We start from the raw sequence: 27,009 nt of genomic DNA, 5'->3' as shown, positions 1-27,009 counted from the left end.
TTCCTTCAATGCTCAGATAATCCTGGATTTATCTTTTGTAAGTGGCTTTTTAAATTCAAGTGAGTGACAGAGAATTTTTTAAAGTTATTTTTATAAAATTTATTATTAAAAACACTAATCAATTTTTAAAATCATACACTAAAATTAAATGGACTGAAAGTCTGTTGACGTGAGTGAACTTCCACATGGTTAGAATCGGCATTCAAAACAGAAGCTGTGGGCAATCTCTGTTAATTTTATGCTTCAGAATTGACTATATTATATGCACATATCCATCACCAAAACCAAAGTAACCCATGACAGCAAAAATCTGAGGACAATGAGACATGCACTATCTCTTTTAAAGAGTTCAGACCACTAAGTCAAGCTTTATATGTTCCAGAGCATGCTATACATTTGATTTGTTACAAAAGTATACGGTATTGATACATTGTATGTAAAATATGCTATATGGGTAATCTTAATGGGCATAGAAGATTTAGCAATCCTTTTATAGTTTACCATTAACATGGTCATGTAACAAGTTGCTTTTATTCTTTTTGAGACAGAAGCTATAAAAAGCCAGAAGAATAGTACATTAATTAGACCATTCTGAAAATGTGGAAGAAAAGATTTTTAATTACTGAACATATTGCTGCCGATGGCGTGTTGGTGGATAGAAACACCGGCAATGTGTAATGTACCACATAGAGTATGTCCTGGAGCATTTTTAGACTCAAATTAGAAGACATAGTTAGCAGTTCGTTTTTGGTGGTTATTTTGCTACGGAATGAGGATCAGAATATCTTTTGTCTGTGTTTTGGTTACCAATTCTTGTTTCAGAAGGAAGGGTATGGGCTCTTAAAGTCAAAATAGCAAGTTACTCATGTTCCACATGTGAAAGTTAATTATTAGGTTTACGACAGGTAGGTCTTTGCATGTTCCTAGCAAATTGTTTTCTTTTTTCAGTTAGTATTTCTTATCTACATTAGGTTCTTTACTGTCTGTCAATTAATAAAAACATTCATTCATTTTAAATAGTCTATTAAAGTGGCTAATCCTGACTATTCTGTTGGAGGCCCATCACTAATAAGTATTTTAATATGTAAATGTTTTCAGGAAATGTTGATGATAAGGACTATTCCCTAAGCATAATCTGGGCAGAATAATGAGTAATATCTTCTGCTAGGGAACATTGTCATGATTTCACTATGGAATGTATCTAATACCGTATAAGGAGAACCTGAGAAGATGTTGGCAGTCTGCAGTATGAACATGTTTATAGATTTACAGTGAGTGTTGAGAGATTAAAAATATAAATTGTTTTGTGTTTACCTTTTTTTTTTCTTAAATAGAAAGAAAAGGAAGATACGGATTTGAGTAACTGAAGAGTTGGGAGACAGGCAGAGTTGGGGAGGGGAAACTCTAATCAGAATTTCTTGTATGAAAAAAGTGTCTCCCCCATCGACAGAAGTGAAGGGAGGGGGTGAGTGTAGGAGCTCAGCTAGAGGGGACCAGGAAGGGGCAAGATTTGGGATATAAAAAAAGTAATTGATTAAACAAACGTAAAAAGTGTTTTTTTTTTTTTTTTTGGTTCTTTTTTTTCGGAGCTGGGGACCGAACCCAGGGCCTTGCGCTTCCTAGGTAAGCGCTCTACCACTGAGCTAAATCCCCAGCCCCAAAAAGTGTTTTTAATACAAGAAACAATTACAAAAATATGTAAAATAAAAAAATAAATTTTCTGGACATTTGAGGATTTTGAAATTAATACAAAAATCAATACAAAAATCAAACATTGTATTATTTTTATTCATAACTATTTTTCTTTATTAATGCTGCTAGGGTTTTCTCATATGCATTTTTGAAATCTCATGGAAACATCTGTTAGCAAGACAAAACACATGGTTTCAGATTTTAGGGTACTTTATCAGTTACTGCGAAAGAAAAGTTCTGGGTTTGAGTGACATAAAATAAATAACAACAAATCAAGAAAACTGTATCTTCATTCTTATGTATTGTTTTGTTTTTTTTTTCTGAAAATTTCTTCAAAATTTAACTTTATAGCATCTGCTAGGATTTTAGTGACACTAAATATGAATCACAACATTATGCTAACCTCAATTAAATTCCATATTACAGATTTTATGTCCGGTCTTTCTGTCTATGATGGTGTTCTGTTAGCACTTTTAACCCGTTCTATTTTATTTTTCTTTTTTTTTTGTTTTATTTTCAAGGATGTTGTTGTTGGTTCATTTTTTAATCAAAGAAGTTTAAAGAGTCTTACGGGTAACAAGAAAATTAAAATTTGATCTCTTATAGGTAGTTGTCTATTTGGCACCACTAGTCTTTACTTTTAGAGAATGTAGAATAGAATACCAAGAATTCTCCCAGGAAACGTGAAATCTATTTCTGAATTATAACTTGCTTCCCACAATGTCTACAAATATATTGACTGGCTCTTAGTAAATTCATGAAAGCCGTATGATGAGGTGACCCCATGCTTGTGCCTATGGCCAGCCTGTCATTCTTGATACTCTTTTATTTCCGTCACCCAGAATGCTGTTCTTTCTACAGCTGTAATTATATACAGCACTATTAACCTTTCTTACTCTTATCTCACCTGCCCCATGTCCTGCTCTCTGTGTCCCTTCCTGCTCTTCAAGCTTTCTCCAGCTTTCATGTGAGAGCATTAACTTGAGCTAGAGAGGTCCTTGGTGCTCCTGTGAGATACAGGATTGGAACAGCATTCCAATATATTCAGCTGTCTGTTTGCATTTGCGTTTGCATCCTATCTTTGGTGCTGTTCCTGACCCTGGACCTTCTTTTCAGATAATCCTTCTAAGGTGTGAGTCCCTATCATGTCTTTGCATATGTTAACAATGTAACCAGGTGCTGGCTTACAAATTGAAATTTGCTCAACGAGCAGATCACTTCACGGTCCATTAGGAAGAAGTATATCTAAATAATCATTTTCTCTCTGCTAAATAGTATCTTCTATTCATAGGTATTCCTCTATAGTTGTATCCCTCTTTAGTTATAATCTTTAGATAAATGACAAGTATTGTGCTAGTAGTAGGAGTGCATTTAAAAGCTATAAATATATGTATGATATTGACTTCTATAAGATCTATATTTTGACAAATAGAGATATTGAGTATACTTCAGGTATAATTTAGCTAACACTGGACGTGGGGGTAGGACATAAGTCAGCCCAAAATGTAGATATCTAATGTTTGACAAATGCTAAAGTCTACATTAACATTATTTCTGGCAAAATGCCAATTCTTGCCTAAATGTCCAAAAATGGTCTTAAAGTGAGATGCCAAAGTCTTTGCCTTCACCAGCCTGCCAGTGTGAGCCTGCCTGTAGATCTGTATGCCTAATTCCATGTGGCCTGTATCCTGGGCTGTATATTGGCCTGTGCCTCTGTATTTGTGAACAATAGGAGCTGGAATGTGCCTTCTGGCATCTATCTGGGCAAAGGCTTCTGTGCTGCTGCTTATGTGTGGCTTTTCTGTCTGTAGATTCTCAATCTCCTCAATGTTCTGGCATCCTGCTCCCTCTTTCTTTCCTGAAGTCAAAGCTTAGACCTCACAGGGCTTTACTAGATTTCTTTGCATTTGACTTTTAGTATACACAGTTCTCTGAACTATCTCTGCCCTAGTCCTGCTTTATGTCTCCCCTATCTTAACCCAGAAGGTAAGTTATGAGGACATTTGTGCCTTTGGGGGAGACTAGGAAATGAGAGAATTGATAAGGATCATTTCTTTAATTTAAAAAGACCAGAGAAAATGTTTGTTCCTCGTGTTGGAAAATGTTACCATATATTAATCAGAAAGGTTATCTTTCCAGATGTTGAAACTTCTAGTATCTTGATCTTGAAGTTTCCAGCATTGAAAAGTCAGAAATGAAGTTCTGCTTTGTATAATCTCACCAAATTATGAGACAGGTTGTTGTTGGGATTATGCTGGTTTCATAAATTATAAGTTGTATATTCTCCTCCCATAATGATGGCTTTGCCATCACCGAGTACCTAGCTAGGTTTCCAGTATGAGGCATGATTTCCCTCTTACTGAACAAGTCTTCAGTCCAACTAGAGAGCTGTTGGGTTACTGCAAAGGTACCACTCTTAGGGTACAATGAACTGACATGTCATTTATTGATCCTGTTCATAGGCAACATATCAGGGTAGGAAGTCACTACAGAAAATCACAACCCATCAAAATGAAGCATATATACATCTACAAAATGCCCCTAAACCTAAGAGCTCAAAGAGCAACACGGAAGAGGGGTCATAAAGATTGTAAGAGCCAGAGAATCAGGAAGTTTGCTGTGGGATTGTGTCTCCTAAAAACATCAAAGGCAATACTCATTAGGACTCAACATGACTGGCCAAGCCTGATACCAATGGACATGCCAAACTCGACAGGGGAAAGCCCATGAGGCTTCAACATGTACAAAAACTATACACAACCGAGGAAAGCTTGGAGTGGGAGAGGAGGTCTTCCCAGGAAAAAGAACACCAGTTGCTTGTACAGGGACAAATTGTCAGCCTTGAAAACTTGTGTACAAGTGACATTATCTGGACTAAACAGGTTATAGTTAGGCAGAATATATGGATACTCAATATGCACACATGTATACATGCACATATATAAACAAAAGTGGTAAGAATTAGTGGAAAAAGTCCATAAGTTTGAAAGAGAGCAGTGAGCATAATATGAGTTTTCAAAGGAGAACGAAAAGAGTAAAATGTAATGAATTATATAATAATCTCAAAGAGTATAAAAAACTTTCACATTTACATGAATATAGGAATTTCCATATTTTTCACCTTAACTCCTGTATTGGTGAGGTCCTTTGGTTTTCTCAGATTCATGTCAACGGACACAGCTAGGATCATTTTAGAAAATAGAACCTCAACTGAGTAAATTTCCCCATTACAGAAGCCTGTGGGCAAGCCCATGTTGCATTTTCTTGAATGATGATTGATGGGGTGGGCTAAGTTCACTGTGGGTGGTACTATCACTAGGAAGTCATCCTGGATTTTATAAGAAAGCAGGTTGAAAAAGGCTTGAGGATCAAAGCAGCAGGCAACACCCTGCTATGAGTTCTGCATCAAGTTTGTCTTCCAAGTTTCTTCCCTGAGTTCCTGCCATTCCTGCCTTCAAAAATGGACAGTGGTGTGGAAATGCAAGCAAAATAAATCCTTTTATCCCCAAGCGGTCTTTTGGTTGTGGTGTTTTATCACAGCAATAGACAGTGATGCTAAGGCAAGCCCTAACATTGAATTATTGCAAAGAATAAAGCAGGTTTGTTTCTGAACAATTGGTTCCAGATGGTGTGTATTTAAATAGCAATGTCCTTACTTTTAAACAAAGCTTAAACTCTATCACTATCTCCTTAACTCTAGTTTCAATTAAGTCATTCAGCAAACATCCAAACAAGTAAAGTAAAAGGTGACAGAGGGTGGCTTTCCATTAGGTGGTCATTTATCATTGAAACCCAAGACTTTGTGTGTGGTCATCTCTTCTCAGAAATTGCTTTCAGAAAGAAATTTCTTTTCCTTTCCACTCAACCATATTTGAAATGGTGTCAGAAACCGGCTTTGAGATATGGGCATTAATAGCTGTAATGGTCAAGTGATCAGTAGACAGGCTGCTCCTCTTATAGAATAATCCACTCCATAGTGTGCCCTGGTCCATTTTTCCATCTTGATTATGATAAATTTCATTCTTAAAAACTGTTTTCTAAGTGCTCATGTGTACCTGTGTATCTTTGTACAAGTGCACACATGGTATATGCATATGTGTTTACATATGCTTGTGTGTAAATGTGCACATGTAGAAGTCAGAAACTAATGTTGAATATCTTTCTCTATTGCTCTTACATTATTATTATCATTATTATTTATTGAGACAGTCTCTCATCTAAATTAGAACTCACCAATTTGCCTTAACTAATTAGCCAAGGAAACATGAAAAATCCTCCTGTTTCTCCTCTCCAGCCATGATTCTAGACGCATGTTACCAGAACTAGTATTTTACATGGTTTCTCAGGATCTGAATTTCTTATGTTTATGCTACAAGTCCTTTCCTCTCCCATCCTAAGGACTTTTTATATTAAAAATTTGCATTCCAGGAACCAGGGATAGAGCAGAGACTGAGGAAATACCCAACCTATAAGCTGCCCAACTTGAAGCCCATCCCATAGGCAAGCACTGATCTCTAACACTATTAATGACAATCTGTTATGTTTGGAGATAGGAGTGTATTATCCCCTGAGAGGCATTACCCTGAAGCTGACTCTGTCAGTTACAGACACTCACAGGCAAACAGTAGATGGCACATGGAGATGCTTATAGAAGAATAGGAGGAAGATTTGCAGGTGCAGAAGATGAAGAACCCCAAGAAAGAAGAACAGAGTCAACTAACCTGGACCCTTATAACTCTCACAGACTGAACCACCAACCAAAGGACATACATAGGGTGGACCTAGGCTTCTTGCTCATATGTAGGAGATGTGCAACTTGGTCTTCATATGGGTCCCGACAATTGGAATGGGGGCTCTCCTAAAATCTGCTGCCTGTATGTGTGCTATGTTGTTCAGGCTGGGTTGCCTTGTTTGGCCTCAGTGAAAGGAAGTGAGAGGAAGTGCCTAGCCTAGCAGAGAGTTAAAGTGCCAGGGTGGGAGAGATACTCAGGTGGGACCTCAGCTGCTCAGAGGAGACATGGGGGTAGGATGAGTGAAGGACTGTGGGAGAGGTTTCTGGGAAGGGGCAGTGAATGAGTAGAATGTAAATTGAATAAGTAAAAAAAATGCTGATCTTTGCTCCACTATAACGTGCTCAGATACAGTCTTCTGGCAAATGATTGAATGAAATACAAATGTCACTCCTTCAAGGAGCTTTGTAAAAGTAATTTTTATTTACCAGAGGTAATTGTCTTCTTGGAGGCTTATTCCTGAATAAGCGCCCCCTTTTAGTTCTTTCTGAACTCTGGCTGGCTGCTTCAACTCAGCTATTTTGGCTTAAACTCCTCTCCATGCTGACTGATTCAATCTCATTTCTTTCAGCTTTTTACTGAGTTGCTCTGCGTGACCTCAAACTAACTCCGGCAATTGTCAAGATCTAGATAAACTATTAAGGCCTAGATGGAATGTTAAGGCCTAGGTAACAGTTATCTGGTTAGCCTGCCATTACAAAGAAACTTTTTCAAATGTTTCTGCTGCTACTAAGAAATTTTCTAATACTAAGATTGATTACATGTTATTCTGTTGTTTTCTGTGCCCTTGGAAACAAATTATGATAAAACTCAATAGAAATGTTTTGTATAGTTACCCACACAACAAGCTTGGATCCAAACCAACCACCCTATGCCATAGCTTTTAGGGTCTAAGCTGCCTCTTGGATAGACTCCAATAAAAGAGAGACACCTGCACTAATATAAGAAACTCTTTGGAATAAGACTTCCATTTTAAGTAGTAATGCGGTAAAAGCTTATGGTCCCAAGACCTCTCTGGGAACTAACATCCTACTTAGCAGGAAGAAACATGTATATGGGTAACTGACATCCTGTTTGGCAAATTAAGGCATGAACGCTAGACAAATCCCATCCTTGTAAACAAGTTAGGACATGAGTATTAGACAAGGCAAGTCCCCTCCACAGCTGAATACCCCAACGAATGGGAACAGGGTAAATGTACAACAAAGACGTGTTCCTAAGGAAATCCCTTATCCCCGAATCCTGATTGGTGAAATAATTTGGCACAGATATTTGTGGATCTGGGACATAAAATCCCTGTAGGATCTTAACTTGAGTTCAAGGTTCAGTTCCTGAATCTGGAGTACAGCCCTAGTTGATGAGTCCTGGGGCATACACTCAATAAACTCTCTGTGAATGAGATTACTGTTTGTGTGGTTTGTGAGGCAATTCCTGGAAACCAACAACATTGTTTTCTAATCATCTGGCTCTTCCTTATATTCTGGCTTCAACTGCCTCTACTGACCTGCACTGAACTCAAGAACTCATGAATGAACTCAGTTCCACTGCGCTCTACTCACCTCCATGACCCTCAACCCTGTGCTGCTCTTAAACACCTTCTGCCTCCTGTGCTGTTTACTGAGACTTGGGCATATCCTATCTCTGACTCATTCTGTCAGATCTTTCTCAGGTGCCTCACTTTGTCTTATTCTCAATTAGATGTCACATTTAAACATGGTCTTTTTCTTCCACCAAGTAACTGTATCTCAAAGGTCTTTATTAAGGCTGTGTCTGTATTCCATGTAGATCACATAGACCTAGAAGGTCTTTGGATTTGATTAGAGCAGTCAGGTTGATAGATTAAAATTCTTCTGCCCAGCTTCTGAACTTTTGTTCCTAAGTTTTTAGTTTTGTTATTTCAGTCTAAATTAGGTTTACTGTTAAGTGCTTCAGTGAAGCTCTTTATAAGGATATTTGTGAGCTTATTAAAAAATTCTTCAGAGACACACACACAAAAACATATTGACATTTACCAACTAGTTGGAGGCCAAAGTTCTAAGGATGACAATGTATTTCCTTCTGAGTAGCAAAAAACTATTTTAATTCAAATTTTTAATTTTTCATTCAGAGGTGATTAGATTGATCATTCCAACATTTTTTTTACTTATATTAACTATGCTCTTATATTAACTATGTATGACTTCCAGATATATAACTTCTCTGAGGAAGGGGTCAGAAGTCTCTTTGCTTCTATCTTTTTGTTTCCTTGTTTCTTTCTTTGTTTCTTTTTTCTTGTTCTGCCTTAATCCCTCACTCACCCAATACACACATTTTAATACTTTATTCTATATTTCATGCCTACCTAGAAATGGCACTGTTTCTAAGCTGACTGTAGATTCATGGTCCTCCCGCCTTACTTTCTTGGAACTAGACTTAAAGGTATGACTCAGCAAATGGGCTGTATTTACAATAGACATTCCAATGTGTCTGAGGATCAGGTATCTTCATATCTGAACTACTGAATACGAAAGTTAACCAACATGAGTGATCAGGGATGCTTTGTCCAATTTGCTTCTCGAACACTGTGTATCTTTCTTCCTTAAGGATCCATGCATCTTCTAAAAACAGGTTTTAGGAAGTTTTTCTTTTCTGAAAGTTTCTGAGAAATTTTTCATTCTTTTCGTGGTTTTAAAATACTTGATGATTTCAAGGATGAAGAAGAAATAATAAACAACAGCTTTTTCTTCCTCAAAGCTCTTGTTGTATAAATTTAAATCTCCAAATTATGAAATTATGACTAGTCTACTGAATAAGGAAACTTATTTTTTAACTTTTAATATTTCCATATATGAACTCTTCCTAAAATTTATTATTGCTTTGGTTTGGTTCTATCCTCCAAAATTAAATACTGAAAGTGCCTGTCAAGTTTTGTAGTTTTCCTGCTAAACATAGTAAAACCACACTCCAGCAGGGTGAAACAAATATCACCTTCATAAGAGCAAGGAACATTTGACTTTCAAATTAAAAAAAAAAAAACCCAGCTGAATTCATGTTGTGAAGAAAGCGAAAAGTGTTAGGAAATATTGTGTACTGGAAAAAGGGCTTCAAGAATGTGTTGAGTGTGTGAGTGTGCCATCACAGGCTTGGTTACACAACACTGAATACACAATACTGTTAGCACACAGAATTGTGGGTGGAAACTGACACCATCATGATGAGAATGGGCCGTCCCTTTGCCATGTATTGAGTTTTCGTATTTGTGTATGCATAGGTAGGTGAGTGCAGTCATATGTACATTCAGATACTGCTATATACACATACAGTTTTTCATAAGTGATCTGAAGATCACTTAGAAAAACAGACAAAGCATTTATATATTTTTAGAATTTCATTTTTACCACTTATGGAAAAACAGAGTTATTACCACCTGATGATTGTCTTTCTGGCATAATCTTGTTGAAGGCCAGCAAAGGAGCTAGTTTAGCTTGGGTCCCCATTAAACCTGGCTCCTTCACCTGCATATGTCATAGACTAGTACTCTGCTTAATGTTATATTGCTCTCTCAATAATGTACTGAGTCACCTCAGAACTCCTCAATCCCTTACCTGCATACTTCCATATGGAAAAATTGGATAAGTTCGCTCACCTCTGTTAACAATGAGATTTAGAAAGTTTCTATGAAGTGGACTCCAATGGAATATGAATAATAGAAGGACCAGGCTGCACTGAACTAATTCTGGGTGCACACTCAATAAGGCAAAACTGTCCTATAACAACATTTCATGAATGTTCCATAATTTACCATTTTATGACTTTGTATAATTGAACATGTATAGAATTAAGATGAGATATATCATGAGGGGACCTGAGCAGTAGAAACATGATACTGTGATCTAATCTGTTGTTCTCCACAGAGAATTACTCTAACTACTCCCTACTTAGTAAGAAATGCTGCCACCTCTAGAATTCAGGAACAACACTCTGGGTCCCTAAAGCTATCGAGCTTGTTGCAAAACTATGTGAGCCCCTCTTTTTGATTCTTTGGACAAGAAACCAAGAATCTAGATAAAGCTGGACTATGTTCCCCCATTTGCCACACTGTGTCAGTATCCACAATGAACTTTCAAATCGGCTTCTCCAAATTTGTGGAAGAAATCATCAAGGAGGTCAAAGGAACCAAAAAGGAATTAGGAGTGTCTGTATATATTTTCATTCAAAATATGCATCTATGAATATCCTACAGTGAGTGTTTCTTCTAAAATATATAATCTATCTATTTACTCTGGCAAAAATATATGCTTTGGTTCTTATTTGTTAATATCGATGAGTCCTTACAAAACATAACATACAAAATAATATGTAAAGAATATAAAGAATCACTAGGAAATGTCTTACTCAAACTCAAGAAAAAAATCATTGGTGTGATGTTGGGCACTGGAAGAGCACATTGTTGACCTGGTATCTATTGTTGTATAAATAGAGACACAGTATCTACAACAATAATTATAAAACACAGATATTGTTTTTGTGTTTGTCAAAAGCACACAATTTGCTTGATGTATGTTTATTACATCGTATGTATTTAAACAATGTGGACAACATACCTTGTATTTGTTTTGTTAGATACTCTTCCATGTAAGGATTACAATGCCCTTTAGTTTTACTGTCATATATATATATATATATATACATATATATATGTATATATATAATATAAAATCCATATGTACGTAGATAATATTAGTTGCTATTTTATTACATGTCATGTTTTGGCCCTGGTTAAAGTACTAGTATGTAATAAATAATAAATGACTATTAAGCTTCTTAACTGTCCATTAACACTTGTAATATTTTAAACAATCTATCAGATTTAATTCTAAAACTAGTAATGAAGGGTTTAAAATGTTTAAATCACTTAATTTTATTTAAACTATTTTTAAGCAATATATTTTGATCATATTTCTCTACTTCTTCCAGATTCTCTACTTACATGTGTCATCACTGCCTGACACATGTTAGATCATGTTCATGGACTTTAAATTTGTGGAAGCTCAAGGCAGGCCCCGTGTCACTTTTCCTTACTGCTGCCTGCTGATCCAGATGTAGAACTCCCAGCTATTTCTCCTATACCATGTCTATTTCATGACACCATGCTTCCTGTCATAACAATGATGAACTAAACCTCTCAACTGTAAGCCCAGTCCCAAAGACATTTTTTTCATGAGAGAAGTCATGGTCATGGTGTCTCTTCACAGCAATCAAGACAATAACATGAACACTGTTGATAGCAATAATAATAATGGTCCTTAAGTGTTTTTATACCTAAAATCGCTTTCATTTCGTTTAGAGAGTTAAGGGTATGAGGCTTTACATTAATTTTAAATTAGGTTCCAATAGTTGATGTATATGTCATAAATCTAAATACATTGTATACAATAATAAAATATTTTAACCAATGAATTAGATCAAACAGAATCACTAAAATTTCAAACTTACTCAAATGAAGACAAAAATAAAAGATGTAATAAATAGGGAAATACTTAAGTGATTAGTTTAATGGTAGTTATATCAATACTCTTATCAAATGGGGTGGCTTGAAACCTATTTCTCTTTGATTTGTTTTCAAGCTACAGTTAGATTGAACATAAAACCACACTACACACTGTAGAGTTTGTGTTAAATGAATTGTAGCTAAATAAATGTACATGCCTTACATGGAGGTAATGTTTTCCAATGCTCAAGCATCTCTATCAATGCCTGATTAAACAGATTTCAGAGTAAAGCTATTACACGGCATAAACATTTCTTACTTTCTAAATGACAACAAGACCTTGTTTGTGCAAATATATGAAGAAAATGATGTCATGGCAAAGAGAAATAGGCAAATCCATAATCATAATGAGAGAAGTCACATTCCTCTCAGTAACAGATAGGCAGCAAATGAAACATCAGGAGGATACGGGAAACCTTGAATAACATTAGCCAGCTACTTCACTGAAATTATTTGCATATGTTTCAGACCGAGATAATAAGATCAAGTGTGCTCATTAGCAAATGCCTAGTCTATCAGTTAAATAATTTAAAATATTCAAATATAAGCATTAATTTACATTTTAAATGTAAATACAGATAAGTATTTCAACAAATGAATGGTTGTTTTTCTTTTGTTTTAGGATTTGTGTTTTCAAAACAGTTTCATGTGGAGGTCCTTGATCCACTTGGACTTGAACTTTGTACAAGACAATAAGTATGGATTAATTTGTATTCTTCTACATCCTGACTGCCAGTTGAAATAGCATCATTTTTTGAAAATGCTCTCTTTTTACCACTGGATGGTTTTAGCTCCTTTATCAAAGATCAAGTGGCCATAGATACGTGGGTTCATTTTGAAGTCTTCAACTCTATTCTGTTGATCTACCTGCCTGTCTCAGTACCAATACCATACAGTTTTGTTTTGTTTGTTTGTTTATCACTATTGCTCTCTAATACAGCTTGAGGTTAGGGATGGTAATTCCCCCAGAAGTTATTTTATTGTTGAGAAAAATTTCTGCTATCCTGTGTGTTTTGCTTTTCCAAATGAATCTGCAAATTGTTCTTTCTAATTCTATGAAGAATTGAGTTTGAATTTTGACGGGGATTGCATTGAATCTTTAGATTGTTTTTGGCAAGAGGGCCACTTTTACTATATTAATCCTGCCAATCCATGAGCATGGGAGAGCTTGCCCTCTTTTGAGAACTTCTTCAATTCTTTTCTTCAGAGATTTGAAGTTATCATACTTGCTGGATTAGAATCACAACAAGGTATTTTATGTTATTTGTGACTGCTGTGAAGGGTGTCATTTCCCTAATTTCTTTCTCAGCCACCATGTAAAAACCACCAAATAAAACCAGATACACTGAAACTAATAGAAGAGAAAGTGGGGAGGAGCCTCAAATACATGGGCACAGGAGAAAATTTCCTGAACAGAATACCAATGCCTTATGCTCTAAGATCAACAATAGACAACTGGGACTTAATAAAATTGCAAAGCGTTTGTAAGTCAATGGACACTGTTAATAGGATAAAACAGCAACCAACAGATTAGGAAAAGATTTTTAGTAATCCTACATCCGATAGAAGGCTAATATTCAATATATACAAGGAATACAAGAAGTTAGACTCCAGAAAATTAAATAACCCTATTAAAATTGGGGTACAGAGCTAAACAAAATATTCTCAACTGAGGAACATCGAATGGTCACGGAAGAACCTAAAGAAATGTTCAACATCCTTAGTCATAAGGGAAATGCAAATCAAAACAACCCTGAGATTCCACCTCATGCCAGTCAGAATGGCTAAGATCAAAAACTCAGGTGACAGCAAACGCTGGCGAGGATGTGGAGAAAGAGGAACACTCCTCCGTTGTTGGTGGGATTGCAGACTGGTACAACCATTCTGGAAATCAGTCTGGAGGTTCCTCAGAAAATTGGACATTGAACTGCCTGAGGATCCAGCTATACCTCTCTTGGGCATATACCCAAAAGATGCCCCAACATATAAAGAGACACGTGCTCCACTATGTTCATCGCAGCCTTCTTTATAATTGCCAGAAGCTGGAAAGAACCCAGATGCCCTTCAACAGAGGAATGGATACAGAAAATGTGGGACATCTACACAATGGAATATTACTCAGCTATCAAAAACAACGACTTTATGAAATTCGTAGGCAAATGGTTGGAACTGGAAAATATCATCCTGAGTGAGCTAACCCAATCACAGAAAGACATATATGGTATGCACTCATTGATAAGTGGCTATTAGCCCAAATGCTTGAATTACCCTAGATGCCTAGAACAAATGAAACTCAAGGCAGATGATCAAAATGTGAATGCTTCACTCCTTCTTTAAAAGGGGAACAAGAATACCCTTGGCAGGGAAGAGAGAGGCAAAGATTAAAACAGAGACTGAAGGAACACCCATTCAGAGCCTGCCCCACATGTGGCCCATACATATACAGCCACCCAATTAGACAAGATGGACAAAGCAAAGAAGTGCAGACCGACAGGAGCCAGATGTAGATCGCTCCTGAGAGACACATCCAGAATACAGCAAATTCAGAGGCGAATGCCAGCAGCAAACCACTGAACTGAGAACAGGACCCCCATTGAAGGAATCAGAGAAAGAACTGGAAGAGCTTGAAGGGGCTCGAGACCCCATATGTACAACAATGCCAAGCAACCAGAGCTTCCAGGGACTAAGCCAATACCTAAAGACTATACATGGACTGACCCTGGACTCTGACCTCATAGATAGCAATGAATATTCTAGTAAGAGCACCAGTGGAAGGGGAAGCCCTGGGTCCTGCTAAGACTGAACCCCCAGTGAACTAGTCTGTTGCAGGGAGGGCGGCAATGGGAGGAGGGTTGGGAGGGGAACACCCGTAGGGAAGGGGAGGGGGAGGGGGATGTTTGCCCGGAAACCGGGAAAGGGAATAACACTCGAAATGTATATAAGAAATACTGAAGTTAATAAAAAAAAAAAAAGAAAATGAAATAAAAAGTAAAAAAAATAAAGAAAATAGTCAATAAAAGAAAAAAAGTTTCATATGCAGCCCAGTCTAGCCTTGAACTTGTACCAGATTTTTGCCTCAGTTTCCTGAGGTCTGAGATGATATGCATGTACCACCATATCTTGCTGAGTATAAGGATTTCAGTATTATTGATTTTAGCACCTAGTAGAAATAGTTTAGAAGACTTCACTGTCTTGAACCTAATTTAAGTACCATATAAAGTTTAAAGAATGAATTATGAACTTTTAAACCTCTATTCTATGCTGCACACAATACTACACATTCAAAGTGTCTGTACATCCTTAGGGAGGTTTAGATCAAAGTTTGTAACCACTTCTTGTGAAATTTTGTTTACAGCTCATAAAATAAATATGACAACAATTCTAACAAAATGTTCAATAAGTATTTGCTCCAAGATGCTACTGATATACAAATACCAATTAGTTCACACGGTCAAATGAAACAGCAATTGCTGTCAACTAAAATGTGAGTTGGGTGGATGGGGAGATGAGGAGGGTCTGTGAGGTACCCTGGAAAAGCAAACCTGTTCACATATATTGCATGAACTTTCATTCCATTAAAAAATATAGAACCTGATATGTTGCTCTAAAAAGCTTGCAAATGACTTAATGTGATGTCATAAGAGCATACCAGGTTATGATATTCTAAAATGTAAAACATGTGTGTTCTGAATTATTAAATGGAACATTTGCAGATATGAAAATACAAACAGATATGGGCTATTCAAATTAGAACCTACAACTATTTCCTTTAAATGAGCCCCTTTGAATTGAATTTAAACGAGTGTCTGAAATAGCTTTCCTGGCTTAAAGGTAAGTGGGTAGGTTTATAAATTCTTTGCCTTCACCACTTAAGTAAGAAAGATATTCTCAACGTTGTGTCAGTTCACAATACTCCAATAACAAGAATACAAAAGTGTTATCTAATATAAAAAGATATTAACTCACAAACACAGGAAACGTGTGAATTTCTTAAAGTTTACGCCAACCTTTGAGCTCAGCAGTTTTATCGATGTCTTCGGAAATGTCAAGCTCTTTGTATAAATGACACTGAGCAGTAACTCAGCCCCATGACTTGGGGCCACTCTGGCTGTATTACAATACATGGCCAGAATCATAAACCAGCTTCCAAGCCTTCTCTATTCTGGAGTTCTGGAGAAATGGAAACCAGTTAACAAACAAAGAGTTCGAGAGGACTACAAATTAATAAATAGGAATTCCATTCTTAAGGAGGCACATGGTATATGTAGTCATAAAACATATAATTTATTTTAAAATGTAATTTTCAAATTATAATGTATTCAGACAAATTTAGCAGAGAAGAATCTGCTGTGTTTGGATGGACTAACAGACTATTCGAAATTTGTCTGTCTCTAAAGTTCCTATTTGTTCTTAATTATTTTAGAGCAATTACCCATGGAGATATTTTTCTCAACCGAATGTTTCTTCTAATACCACCAATTTATTCATAGGATTGGTCTTAACAGATGTCTTATGCATGTTATGATAAAATTTTATAAATTTGTAATTTAAAAGTTTATAAGATATAAAGTAAATGTTACATGTCCTCATTTTAGTGCATTTTATAGGAGATATTCACTAATAGAACTACTTGTTTTTATATGTTCAGGATCACATATTTTTATATAACAGTTTATTGTATACCTTGTCATTATTTTTAGAATATATTCAAAACTGCTTCGGGATTTTTTCTTATTGCTCCTTTGATAATATATTATTATTTCTAGTTTCATACATTTAATGGATTTGTATGTGTGTTTCTTTGTTTGTTTCTCTCTTTCTTTCTGTTCTTTTTTGTCTTTTTGTTAGATGTTTTTGTATATTTTGTACCTTTTGCATGTTTTTTTTCTCTAAAGAGGGAAAGAAGACCCATTGAGCTGAGTGGGTGGAGAGGTGGGGAACATCTGGGGAGAGTTGGGAAATATAGAAAATATGATTGGAATACATTACACATTTTTCCTTTAAAATTAAATATAGTACAACTCTTCTCTCTATAAGGCACATGAATCCATTACCTTATCTTTTCTCTGCTTTGCATCTTGGTACACCGTCCAATGTTCCCCATCATTGCTGTAGGCTAGTTTGTATGAACCAACAAATTGCACATGACCAAAATCCTTAGCGCCTTGTGTAATGATGCCTGTCACTTTGGTAGGGACAAGAAGATCAACCTAAAAAGAGAAGAGAAAACAATCCTTAAATGCCATGAGTTAACCCATTATGAATCTGTAAAATCTCTTGAACTCAAGAGGTTAAAAGCCCTATATTCTAAGTGAAAAAAAATTTCTTGGCTATTTGTACTTTGAAATAGATGACTGCATTCATCAGTGGCTTATATTTAGACTTTGCAATCGGGTGTCTAGTCCAAGATGTCTTGGACAAGCAATACAAATAAAGTGATGGTTAGTTTAGCTCACTAATTCTTATATTTAACTATTTTACCTATATTGCAACCATCCGACACTGTTTGAACATTTGTGCTCACCATGTAATGTACATTGCATTGGGTATTTGAAAATTAATATTAAATAAGATTCTCACTGACTTTTGTGAATTTTGCTCAATTCAGGAATATGTAATTTATTAATAGTAATCATTGTACTCTAAAAAAATCTCCTTTCAGGAGATTATAATGCCAAATAATTTTAGGATGAAATTAAGCGCTGAACTGAAGGATGTACATAAAGGTAATGGAGAAACGGGAAAAATAAGGATCGAAAATATGAAAGTCTAACTGTAGGCTCTGAGCTGTGATTTTGTCTTCTCACAAAGAAAGTAAATGAAACCTGTAAATGTACATGACGAATGAAACCCATAAATGAAATGAATGAAAAACTAAATTATTACGTACTAAAATTATCAAAATATAAATGAAATCCAGGGTCCAGGGCTGCTTTTCACAAAAAATTTCCCAGAAGCTTCTCTGCTTATTTTTACACTCATTCTTAACCTTTTTTTTTTTTTTACATCTGGCAACACTAAGAAAAACTAAATTTAGAAACTTCCTTTTCTTGGCTGCCAACTTTTGAAGTCACCTTTGCTTTTATTTGTGCTCCTTGATCTATAGATTTTCTTCTTTCCTGGGCAAAGCACTGTATTCCAGCTATTTCCTGTGACTAAGTCCCATGCTCCATCCTTGATCTTATCTCTAACCACCATGATCCCATGAGTGACCTCAGTACTTTAAAACACTGTGTCCTTTTGTTCCTATTTCAAGTCTTCTGTCCTATGAGACTGTAACCCCAAATAGATGGCCATAGGTCAGATATAGGTGGTCACTGAAAACAGATAGGTGGAGTATTGAAGACCATATTTGGTGAAAAAACATCAAAACATGTGAAATATTTCTAAGTATTACACTTTAAGATTACATACAAATACACACACACAGAGAGAGACACAGAGCATCTATACAAATGTATATGTACGTGAGTGTATTTAAATTTATATGGAATTATTCTCATTTAAGAGATCCATTAAAAATAGTAAGCTAAATATAAATGATGGATTAAGAGAAAGGAATTCTTCTACCAGTTTGTGAAAGTTCATGAAAATATTTCAGAATGAAATATTACCAATGTGACATGTTATTAAAAATACTCCATGAGTGAAAAAAGAATGTTGAAGGGCAAACACGCTATCCTGGGTTTGGATGCTGCTCATATCATATAGGACTTTCCCAAGGCACCCCACATTTGGTCCTTTGACTGGACACATACTATATTATTTCTTTACACATGAAGAAATAGATACATAGAGAAGTCAATAAACCACTTCATATTTCAAAGGCAAACAGGGAACAACGAACTGGAGATTCAGCCTGGACCTCAGTGGTTCTACAACTCTTGGTTCTCAAACCCCATGAGGGAGAGAGCTCAGGGGAAACCACCACTTCTGCTCACATTCCTGGTTCAAGAGGAACCACATAGAGCCCTTGGTTCCTGGACACAGGAATCTAGGAGTAGTCAGTGAGAGGATCCTTACAGTCTCTGCCTGTGCACAGAGCAGAAAGTCAGTCACCAGGAGAACTGACACATCTGAGAGCAGAGGTAATACCAACACTTCTGTTCCAAGGGACCCACCTGGAGCCATCAGGACACAGAAACCCAGGACTGTTTGGGACAGTACCCTTCCGGTTTCTGCCTGCACTTGGAGCTGACCAGGTCCCACCAGCTCTCTGTATAGAGAGCCCGCTGGAAGAAAGCCGGCATCCAGGACTGCTGACACAAAGGCTTACAGGAGGGTCAAACCACTGTCAGAGACAGCAAGACCAGATAACATCATAGACAACCAGATGGTGAGAGGTAAGCACAGGAACCTAAGCAATAGAAACTAAGACTACTTGACATCATCAGAGCTCAGTTCTCCTACCAAAGTAAATACTGAATATCCCAACACACAGAAAAAGCAAGATTTGGATATAAAATCACATCTCATGATGATGATAGAGGACTTTAATAAGGACATAAATAGCTCCCTTAAAGAAATACAGGACAATACAGGTAAACAAATCATGGAAACAGAATTTAAACAGAAACATAGAGAAACTAGCAGAAGTTATGAACCAAATGGATTTAACAGATATCTATAGAACATTTCAACCTAAAAGAATATATCTTCTTCTCAGCACCTCATGGTACCTTCTCCTAAACTGACCATATATTTGGTCACAAAACAGGCCTCAACAGATACAAGAAGATTGAAATAATCCCATGCATCCTATGAGATCACCACAGACTAAAGATAGTCTTCATTAACGACAAAAACAACAGAAAGTCCACATACACAGGGAAATTGAACAACACTATACTCAATGATAACTTGGTCAAGGAAGAAATAAAGAAAGAAATTAAAGACATTTTAGAATTTAATGAAAATGAAGGCACAACATACCCAAATTTATGGGACACAATGAAAGCAGTGCTAAGAGGGAAAATATTTCCATTCTGGAAATCAGTCTGGGGGTTCCTCAGAAAATTAGACATTGCACTACCTGAGGACCCAGCTATACCTCTCTTGGGCATATACCCAAAAGATGCCCCAACATAAAACAAAGACACGTGCTCCACTATGTTCATAGCAGCCTTATTTATAATAGCCAGAAGCTGGAAAGAACCCAGGTGCCCTTCAACAGAGGAATGGATTAAAAAATGTGGTACATCTACACAATGAAATATTACTCAGCTATCAAAAACAATGACTTCATGAAATTCATAGGCAAATGGAATGAATTTGAAAATTTCATCCTGAGTGAGGTAACTCAATCACAGAAAAACACACATGGTATACACTCACTGATAAGTGGTTATTAGCCAAAAAAGCTGGAATAATCCAAGATGCAATCCGCAGTCCACAGGAAGCTCAAGAAGAAGGATGACCAAAATGCAGATGCTCTCACTCCTTCTTAAAATGGGGAAAATATTCATAGGAGGTGATATGGAAGCAAAGTTTAAAGCAGCGACTCAGAGCCTGCCCCACATGTGGCCCATATATATACAGCCACCAAAACTAGATAAGATTGATGAAGCTAAAAAATGCATGCCGGATATAGATCTTTCCTGAGAGACACATCCAGACCATGTCCAATACAGAGATCAATGCTAGCAGCAAACCACTGAACTGAGAGCAGAACCCCCTTGGGGAGAATTAGAGGAAGGATTGAAAGAGTTTAAGGAGCTTGCAATCCCATAAGAACAGCAATGCTAACCAACCAGAGCTTCCAGGGACTAAACCATTACCCAAAGAGTACACATGGACTGACCCAGGGCTCCAACTGTATATGCCTTGTTGGGGCTCCAGTGGAAGGAGAAGCCCTTGGTCCTGCCAAAGTTGGACTCCCAGTGCAGGGGAATATGGAAGGGGGACAGTAAGGGGGATATATGGGGGGAATACCTGTTTGGGGGAGGTGGAGTGGAGGGAATGGGGGCTTATTGACAGGAAACTGGGAAGGGGAATAACATTTGAAATGTAAGTAAAGAAATATATCTAATAAAAAATTTAAAAAAGAAAAATATTCAATTAAAAATAACTTTAAATTCTATGTTATCCCCCCCCAGGCTTCCCATGATTTCTGTCATCAGTATATCACACTTTCATTCAAAATGTCAATTATTTTATTTTTTCCCTTCTGGGACTAATGGATAGTTTTGAAGGGATCACTATACTCAGTACATAGTGTGTAAAGAGAAGCAAAAAACAATGCTGTATTCACAGTAGGAGAATTCTGTGAATTTTCACCCCGCTCTTCAGCTGACTCAGCTTTAACTGTTATACATCCAAATCTAATTGCTCAGACATACTTGGTCAAAGCCTGCTGTCAATCATGAGGTTCATTCTGTTGACATTCAAAACTGATAAAAATAGGAGGTGCGGGATATGAGCCACCTTGTACCATCACAGGCTGTAAACACTCCGGAACTCAATGGCTGAGTAAAATGAACCACTAAGCCTTCACTCCTCAGCTCGAAATGTCTGTGAATCCTCAGCTCAGATGTGAGGAGGAATCTTCCAGCATATTTTTTAGTGGTGATTCCTCCAGTAATCTGGATTTCCTGGGGAGTGGAGATGTTTTCTCCTAAATTATAAGGCTTTCTCTTGCCAATAGATAAGTTTTTCACCCACTCTAGCTGCTCCCTTTCTCAAGGTTTTTTTCATCTAGAAATATTTTTCATTTTTCTGTCAGTTAAGCAAGCTTCTGTACTTAAACAGGCAGCATAGGCAGCAATCTGTTTCAACCTGGACTTTATCCTAAAATTCCCTGCATTAAATTTAGAATACCAGCTCTAAGAAGGGTTCTTTCAGCACAGAAATAATTTTGACTCACATGTAAAATGAGCTTGCTGAAATAGAGCACTCCAGAACTCATCCAGAGAAAGACACTGGGAGAATTCTGGCCAGTGTCCTGGGTTCTCTTGTAAATCTGAGTTAAAGGGGAACTACAGACTTTCTAGACTAAATACTGCTCCAGGAGACTCACCACCTGAGGTTTCACTAGAATAGAATAGATGATTGAGAACACTGGGCTGGTTCATGGTCTGACATTTGACCTTATGTCAGATTCAGACTGACACAAACCTGTCATGTAATAAGTTCTTAGTAAAAGTCTTGTTAGTTTCAGCTGGAGCTGATGCCTTAGTAGGTCCCATGAACAGGAGCAAAACTATTGCTAAGAAAGCCATTGTGTGTCCATCCAGAAAATGCTATCTGACTTAATCTGATGCTTTCTATGTGGCATAATATTTTTGGTATTGTACTCGTTACAAATAGACTACAAGCAAAAGCAGCCAGCTAACAACTCTTCCATGTTTCAAAACTCGATTTTAAGAGTTGGTTTCACTCCCTCAGCTGAAAGTGATAGCTCCTTTCCTTTCTTTCTCAAATCTTACTCATTCTCTTCATCAGAAAAGTTAAGTGAACCAGTGCCCAGGGTTTTATGAAAATAAAATGGGTATGCATATGAGCGCATATATAATAGAATGAGTAGTATGAAGGACATTAATTAGAAGATCAGATAAAAGTGAAAAAATAATTGAATATTCTGTTGGAACCTTGATAGAAGGCTATAGAAATGCGAGCATGGGTACCCAGAGTTGCATGCATATAAACATATGCCTATAGTAAACATAAGTGAAAGAAAGAGCCATGGATTTGAAGGAATATAGGGAAGGGTACAAGGGAGGGCTAAAAGGGAGGAAAGAAAGGGAGAAAATGTAATTATATTATAATCTCAAAAATTAAAAACAGATAAACATGTATTTACAGCCTGAAAAAGTGAGCGAAGCCTATTTTGATCACATGTTCAGAATATATACAAAGAATCATTTCTTCTTAAATTATTGAGAAAATTTTGATATAATCAAAGTTCTTATTTATAAGTAAAATTGTTATCACAACTTTTATAACATATTTTGCATTACTCTTTAAATATTCTTTTGGACATAATATCAATGTAATATAAACCTGTTACATTGAAATGTTTAGGCCTTCTATATATTCAGTAGAAATATACTTTTTCCATAGGTTATTAACCCATTGTTGGTTGGATCTATGAATGCATACATAATCTACATATACTGCAGACAAAATATTTAGAGAAAACTTGTTTTCAGTAGACATAGGATTATATGCATGCTGGGCAAGTATAGAGCTGCACACTTGTCCTTATCCTAAGGTTTTTATAGTTATTGTATCTAAACATTGAATCAAACAATTATATACAATGTTAGTTAGGTTGAAGTCGGACAGGAACTCCCACTAGCATTTGAACAATGCTGTTATCATATGATGACTGTTCTTTCAGTGGAAACACAGGGCAATTAGTGTGTTATTATATTATGACTTACTGTTCACTTTCAGTATCTGATTTGGTCTTACTATTCTAAGGTTTGGATTCCACAAACGCTGTGTATCTGGATAATATATGAATTCTAGAATCCATTATTATAATCAATGCAGGGAAATGGTTAGTGACAAAGGTAATTCTAACCACTTAAAAAGAGCAGTTGATTTTCCTATGTTACACTTTAACAATAAAATTTGAGCAATAAAATCATTTGCATGCTGCTAGGAGAAGCTTTCTGAGTGCAGGTCGTCATGCACTATCCTGTTTGCAGGCTATCTGCTCTGTGGCAACATTCCAAATACCCACTTCTCACCTGACCTGGACTTCAGTTAGAGAAAATTTTCCCTTTAATGGCTAAATTCAATTACAAAATAAACAGAGATGTATGTCAACTTGAACTTCAGCTCCCACTTGCTGCCAGCTTATAATGGTTACCTTCTAAAATGATGACATGAGAATGATATAAATTGTTTGATTGAATATTTTAACTTAACAATACAGGTAGCTTGGGGATCAAGAGCATGTTAGTGTTAACCATTTAATTTTTATAATCTTTTCATAGTAAAAGTAATTGTGTGCTGAATAATAATCTTTATGAAGAAGGAGATAAAAGATAGAAACGACTTTGTCTCCCAGGTGCAATCAGTCCTTCTTTTTGTTTATTTTTGTGTTTCTGAAAAATTCTAATATTTGGCATTTAAGTACAACTTTATAGATGATTTTTAAATTATTAAACATCTATCTGTTTATTTATATTTCATTCATGAATTGATTAATTTTACATCCTGATCGCAGGCTTTCTCTCCTTCCAAGGATGAAATATTTTTAAACATTAAATCCTAATTTGCTTTTTATTGTGATAAATACCAAACCCCAAAACAACTTGAGGAAGGAAAAGATTTGTTTAGATTGCAGATTACAGTCCATGACTAAGGAACTAGGGCAGAAATTCTTGCATCAAAATATTTTCATATGCTTAGCTTACCGTGTATATGCAGCTTTGTAATTTTGTATGTTGTATGTTTGTATCTTGAGTGTTTTGCATATAATAGTAATGTAATAATAATCATAATAACAATAATAAAAAGTTTAGTAATAAGTTGTGGTGATTATATTATTTTCTTTATTATAGATACATGCTCTATGAAAATTATTTTCTCAGTTCCTCTAGATAGTCATGTGTCTGCAGTTCTTTTATTCACAGCCAGAATATATGCTAAGCTCCATTTATATTTCATTGTTCATTGCTCTTATCTTTCTTTATAGACAGAAAGAACCTGCTATTTGAATCACAGCATGCATTGTTTCAATTTGCTCCACAATTATAGGCTTTCATCGACTGTGTATTTCCCTCTACTGTTCACAAGATCTCTCTTGTAGAAACATTTACGTCTATGATGATACCCCCAATAAAGAGGGAATATTAAATTTAATGTCCTGAAATGACATTGGATGACATTTGATTGTCATTTTTCTATATGTACAGTCTAACAGTATATAGATTATCCTCTTTAATGTCCTCTTACAGATCTTCTGGTTCACATTTGAATGACTACTTATATGTTATTGATATTATATCTAATATTTGCATTTCCTGTAGATGACCATGTACTTTTATTTTATATTTGATTGACTTTGTCTTGGTTAGGATTTCTACTACTCTGAAGAGACAGTATGACCATGGCAACTCTTATAAAAAATATGTAATTGGTGTCTGGCTTACAATTTAGAGGCTCAGTATATTGTTGTTATGGTGGGAAGCTTGGCAGTGTGCAGGCAGATGTGGTGATGGAGAAGAAGCTGAGAGTTCTACATTCAGTTCTGAAGGCAACTGGAAGAAAGTGCCATACCGCGCCTTGTTTGAGCATTTGAATTCTCAAAGCCCGCCTCCAGTGACGCTTTGCCAACAAGACCACACCTACTCTAACACGGCCACACCTCCTGGTATTGCCAATCCCTATGGGCCTGTGGGGCTATTTTCATTCAAACCAGCACAGACACTATAAAAATTTAAGCTTTCCTTACTGAAATAGTATTACCTTTATATTGTATAATATTTTGGGTCTTAAAAGACCTATAAAATTGGATGAGCTAAAACTTATTTACATGTATTACAATCTCTACCATCTTTTCCTTTTTTATTTATTCAAGTTTAAAATTACGCTATCATGAATACTTATTTAGATGTATATGTGTAGATGCACAAATATGAGCACCTGTATGATTACAAAACACATATATATGGTATGAGAGCATACTATAATTTCATAATTATTTTTTTCTAGTTGTTTAGTGACATATTTTTTCTGCATTCATGACAGTGCTTATTGTAAAATTTATGCTATGTTTTTGAAATTATTACTATTGATCATCATTATTACTAGAATACCTCTTGGTAAGGATTTTACTCATGCTTATATAGGTAAACGAGATGAATTTTTCACAAGCTACACTGCTTTCCCTGAGAAAACAATGGAACTTAAAGGGTTTCTTTTGTCCCACGCCTATCTTCATTTACTTTTTATTTTTTGAGAATTTCATACAAAAGCACTGTATTTCTATATTTTAAAATACTCATTTTACTTCTTTTGACTTCTTAAACCTAAAAGCCAATACTGAGGGTTTACTTTTGTTTTTCTTTTTTTACTTGTATCATTTTGTCTATGAACATTCAGTTTTTGTAACCCTTCCCTGTATTCTTAGAGTTCCCGATTTTGTTTTTAATGATAGTATTTTTATCTTTAGTAATCTATCCATAACATTTGAATGTTTAACTTCTCTGGATAAACGTTGTCTCTCTTATCATCTTAGCATTTGCTTCACTCCCCCCATGTATTCTTGAGAATAGCATCTTTGCATAAAGTCCTTCAACCTGTTCAATATGCAGAAAAGGCAATTGGTCTCCTCCTGCTTTTCTTCATACCCTCAGGACTCTTTTTTCTCTTTGTTGTACTGTGTATTTTAAGAAAGTCAGTTTGATCTTGTAAAGTGTATTCTTTTTTACTGAGATGTGAGAAGAGAGAAGAATCCTTATATTGTTACCATTGACCACTGAGGATACCCTTACTAATCATCTTCTCTCAGGAAGTCGCCTTGATTACGTTTCAGATCTTCCTATATCAGCATTGTCTCTGGCTTTCTTTCCAGTGCTCGGCAGACATTTACATGGTTGAAATGAAGCTAGTTAAAGGACAATTCTCTTCTATTCCTTCTGTGTATCTTCAAATGAGATATGCTATTTTTTTAGATAATACCAAATTTGAAATAGTCTTTATATTTAATTAAATGGAGATTTTGATTGAATAACTATTTCCTGATAGTTAATTTACTTATTATCATATCATTATCAGTTTTTGCCTCAAGATGAAGAATCTCAGGGCCATCTTTGTTAACCATCCTTTGTCCAGTGTACATGAGGTGTTCCTGTAATGTTATTAGAATGAACAGCTTTACAGGTTAGAGTAAAATAAGCAGCTCATGTGTTGTATCCTGTTATCCTTGAGTAGTTTGCAGTACTGGGTGTTGGATTATCTTTGTCAATAGATACAATAGAACAAAGAAGAGGAGAATACTGTTGCCAGGTTTGAATTTCTTGCTGCAATAAAATATCCACTGGG

The 27,009-nt window shown here is 36.0% G+C and overlaps 1 protein-coding gene across 5 annotated transcripts in view; it reads right to left on the bottom strand.

Annotated features, from left to right (window-relative positions):
• Nucleotides 1-27,009, bottom strand: part of Edil3 (EGF like repeats and discoidin domains 3) — a 514,777-nt gene that overhangs the window by 18,214 nt on the left and 469,554 nt on the right. For all 5 annotated transcript variants that reach the window (XM_039103424.2, XM_039103422.2, XM_017591169.3 and 2 more), the window contains one exon: nt 17,067-17,222. In XM_039103424.2, the coding sequence (XP_038959352.1) occupies nt 17,067-17,222 (156 nt within the window). The remainder of the gene's footprint in view (nt 1-17,066; nt 17,223-27,009) is intronic.

Source organism: Rattus norvegicus, chromosome 2 (genome assembly GCF_036323735.1).
Source record: "Rattus norvegicus strain BN/NHsdMcwi chromosome 2, GRCr8, whole genome shotgun sequence".
NCBI classification, from domain to species: Eukaryota; Metazoa; Chordata; class Mammalia; order Rodentia; family Muridae; genus Rattus; species Rattus norvegicus.
The sequence above is the reverse complement of the archived record's forward strand: the minus strand, read 5'-3'. Positions and strand labels throughout refer to the sequence as shown.